This window comes from Arachis hypogaea, chromosome 20, assembly GCF_003086295.3.
Source record: "Arachis hypogaea cultivar Tifrunner chromosome 20, arahy.Tifrunner.gnm2.J5K5, whole genome shotgun sequence".
NCBI classification, from domain to species: domain Eukaryota; kingdom Viridiplantae; phylum Streptophyta; class Magnoliopsida; order Fabales; family Fabaceae; genus Arachis; species Arachis hypogaea.
In genome coordinates this window covers 22,829,453-22,833,700 of record NC_092055.1, presented here as the reverse complement: position 1 = coordinate 22,833,700, position 4,248 = coordinate 22,829,453, and the positions used below count along the sequence as shown (strand labels likewise).

Here is a 4,248-nt window from a genome sequence, read left to right as displayed (position 1 = left end):
TAGTTTTTTTTTTGACAGAAGATAGAGATATATAGTTGCATTACAGGAAGTTAAATTTTATAGTTGTTACTGGGGGTTATAAAACTCTTTTTTTTGTAGTATGGAACGGGGTCTAAAGTCCAAGAAGACAACCCTCTCTCCGTGTAAAAAGCTTCATATGCTGACTTGATAGTAAATAAACCACTAGGTCACTAACCAAGTTGGGTTGGTCTAGTGGTTAGCTCACTAGTCCGCTTAAGCAAGTGTCGGGGGTTCGAATCCCGCCTTGTGCATGCAGCAACCCATTGGCCAGCGGCAAACCCTTAAATGGAGCTCATTACCGCGACGGATTAGTCCTTAACCTGCCGGGTTGGGGGATACCGTGGGAAACCAAAAAAAAAAAAAAAAAAAAAAACCACTAGGTCACTAGGACACACTAGCTAGCTGATATAGTCATCTCTAACACTTTTACATTATATAATGACACAGTAAAAAATATATTTTTTTTATATTAATTGTGTGAATAATCTTGTAAAAGAACAATAATTAGACGACTAAGTAAAAAATTAAAAGTTATATTTTTTAATATTTCACATTATTATTTAATTTATCACATTTGTTATTTTTAATAATAAAATATAACCTTAATTTTAATTATATTTGTGTGTTATCAAAATTTCATCCATAGCAAAGAATTTGGCACAAGCAAACTTGGTCTCAATCTGCTGCCAGCATTGTGATTAATCCACACATGCAAAACAAACAAGAGAAAACCCTCCCACTCAACTGAGACAATTGCAATTTGCAAGCTTCGACTAAGATTCAATCTGCCCCGTTTGAATTACCGAAAGTGTTATTATGGAATCATCGTCTCCGATTTGCGAATCCCAAACGGACCCTCTCTCAACCCCTTCCTTCTCCTCTCTCAACGATCTCTGTCATGACCTTACCTCCCTACAAGACCTCGCCACTCGCGGCGCGTGGCGCTCCGTCATCGACAAGGTCTCACGCGCCAGGGCCCTCAACCTCCTTCAAAACCCTCACGACCATCTCACCTACCTTGCCTATAATGCCCTTGCCTTCGCTAAACTGCGTCGTTTCAACGAAGCCTCCGCAGAGCTTGATTCCATGGAGGACCTCGATAGCCACCACTACCGCTACGAAACCTATCCCAAAATCTATCATAACCGAACCGGTTCCATGGTCCCCTTCTCCCTTCGCTGGCTCCACGCTCTTCTTCCCATCAAATTAGGGCACAGAAATCAAGGTGTGGATCGCCTTTACACTCTTCTCGATTTTGTTCGCCAGAAGATCAGGGACAAGGAGACGAACAATCTGCAAGATTCGGTTCAGATCTGGAAGAAGAGAGAGGTATTCGTTGTGAATTGCATAATTGGGAACCATTTGAGTCACAAGGAGTTCACCGTGTGCTTGAGCTTGTTGAAGGAGCTGCTTTCGCGTGACTCTTTGGATCCATTGCTGGTTTCCCAGCTTGGCTATGTTCAGTTGCAGATTGGGGACTTGGAAGGTGCAAAGGTTTCGTTCTCCAAGGTTGAGGGTTTGGTAGAGGAAGCAAAGATGGGTAATAACAATGGTTCGTTGTTGTTGAGTGAGATTGAGATGATGAACCTTGTGAATAGAAACAAGGCTTTGGTGTATTTGGTTGGGAAGGATTATGTCTCCGCTGTTAGAGAGTATGAGGAGTGCATTGAGAGGGATGGTTCTGATGTTGTTGCCTTGAACAACAAGGCATTGTGTTTGATGTATCTGAGGGATTTGTCTGATTCCATCAAGGTACTTGAGAATGCACTTGAGACGGTTCCCACCGTGGCACTCAATGAGACGCTTGTTGTTAACTTGTGTAGCATGTATGAGCTGGCCTATGTGAATCACTCGGATATTAAGAGGACACTGAGCAATTGGATCGCTCGTGTCGCCCCCGACGACTTTGATGCAACTTGCACTCGGACATGAGGTAGTTTTGATTTCATTTGCAATTTGCACTATTCAACTGTAATTGATGAGTTTGTGAATTTTTGTTGATACATTGTGGTGCTATGCTAGTTTGATGAAATAAATAGATGAAACTTTATATTGATATACTACTCCGAGTTAGTATATCAGGTAGAAGTGTGATGTCTTATTGATTGAGAGATATGGAACTTACAGAGGATTGATGTAATGATTTATAAGTAGGTTATTGGTTATTTACTTATTTATTTAGGTATCTATAAATAGAGGAGTTCCTTTTATTAAATCATTAGAGAATAATTAGTAAACAGGTGGAGTTTTTTACATTTGAAGCCAAGAGGAACCAAACTTTTCTCAAAATTCTTAAAAATGCTAATTGGTATCTTGATGCATGATGGAGTAGCTAATTGGTGTATTTGGGAAATTTAGAGGGTGTTAACTGTTATCCTCTGTATCTCGTGTAATATTATTCTCTAAATGTTAATAATATCTCTCAACTTCTGGTGGCATACCCTTCCACTGGTTCATCAGGAGGGAAATTAATGTAACTGATCAACAATGCTTAGTTATGATATGCTTGGTAATCAAGGGAGTTCAGACCCAAAAAAATAAAAAAATAAAAATAATAATCAACGGTTTGCAACAGAGGTAAAAATAAAAGTAACTGAATGAAACATAATTCTTTAAAACAAAATTAAGATTAAGATTTCTAATTATCAAGGTTAATGTGTGTAAATTTGAGCATCCTAAATTAAAGATAAAATTGTTGGGAAGGGTTCTTTGAACTTTTCAATATGTAGGAGATAGGGAAGAGGTCTTTTGATATACTGTATAGCTCTATGCAGTCTTTTGATTTGTGGTTAATTATCATCTTGTAGCTGAAAATTTTGCTGCTGCACATTGGTGGATTGTACTGATTGATAGATTAGTATACCTTCTAACTTCCTTTTACCTCTAGTACAATCTTGTTAGACTTGGATCATATCAATAATGCATATTTGGGTTTCTATTTTGTCTAGGCAATACAAAATCTCGAAATATACTCTTGGCAGATGGAGTTGTCTTGAATTTTCTGATGATTTGTCTTTAATAAATTGCTCATTGTTTTTCTTCATCAGATATCCACTGTGGTGCCTTGTGAATAGGTCAGGTATGCAGTTTATTCGGAAAGTATAGGTAAATTTGAATCAGGATCTCAACTTATAAACTCGTAACGGCTTATTCTTAAAATCGTAAACTTGATTAGGGATCTAATTTTATAAACTCTTGCAGGTCCTTTCAAGAGTTTGATAACCTTGTAAATATATAATGAAATTGACAAATAATGGTTCACATCTTATTTGTAAGATTTCAATACTAGAATGATCAGTGTTTTGAGATGATCACGATTATATGGAAGTCATCTGTTACATTTACTAAAATCCTAGAGGAATTTAGGGTTGGGTTGTTTTTGTGGGTTATTTTCTTTGAACATTTTGATCAGGTAGATCTTACTTTCTTAGTTGACATAATTTGAATCTGCTATACATTGAAAATTGATATAACTCTTCTTTTCTTTGAACTTGATTCCCTATAAAGAAGGGTTTGGTTTGTGAGGCCTAGATGAAAGGGATGTGCTAAATTATTATTAAATTAAAATAATATGGGGTTGTGGTTATTTCTTCTCATTATATCCCAAATTTCCGATTTATTTTTATCTTTCCTTAAAATTTTACATATCATGCTATCAATCAATATTTGTTCTGTAAAAATATTATTTGTACACCAAAATCAATCACTAAAATTAATCATCAATGAATTTTCATATAAATATATATGTTCAATTTATTTTTAATGTGTATCTATAGTTTAATATATATTTTATATTAGTCGCCGATTTTGGGGTGCACCTACTGTGGTGGTTCTTTTTGAATGTGTTATCAACTTATCTCGGAGTTTAACCTCGAAGCGTGTATCTGGAGCAGGGAATGGGTTAAGCAGGCAGGGAATAATAAGTAACACGATGTAGACATTGGATTCTTTCTCTACTCTTATTATATTTTATGTTATAATCAAGAAAAAGAAAATAGAAACGTAAAGTTTTTCCTGCATTTATGAAATTTTAAGGGTAAAAAAAGGGGCAACGGACGATATTTAGGGGATGTGAATTTGGCGGCAATTTATTTTTGGTTTTTAAATAATCACATAAACCAATTAGAAAGAGACAAATAAACAAATGTAAATTCTACCTTATTTTTTTGTAGGAGGATAATAGGCAATAGCATTCCTCGGCTGTTTTTTTTTTAATTATGGAAAGTG

At 35.9% G+C, this 4,248-nt stretch overlaps 1 protein-coding gene across 2 annotated transcripts; it reads left to right on the top strand.

Annotated features, from left to right (window-relative positions):
• Positions 1-635: 635 nt before the first annotated feature.
• Positions 636-3,371, top strand: LOC112783092 (uncharacterized). 2 transcript variants are annotated; one of them, XM_025825859.2, is made up of 2 exons: positions 636-1,954; positions 3,069-3,371. In XM_025825859.2, exon 1 carries the CDS (start codon positions 838-840, stop codon positions 1,951-1,953), a length of 1,116 nt encoding a protein of 371 aa, XP_025681644.1. In that variant the 5' UTR covers positions 636-837; the 3' UTR covers position 1,954; positions 3,069-3,371. The 2 variants fall into 2 exon arrangements, with proteins under 2 accessions (XP_025681644.1, XP_025681645.1); XM_025825860.3 differs by having other exon boundaries at positions 650-1,954; positions 2,970-3,371.
• Positions 3,372-4,248: the final 877 nt, after the last annotated feature.

Excerpts from the sequence above, each read along its gene's own strand:
- LOC112783092 (XM_025825859.2), top strand. The coding sequence starts at position 838 with ATGGAATCATCGTCTCCGATTTGCGAATCCCAAACGGACCCTCTCTCA.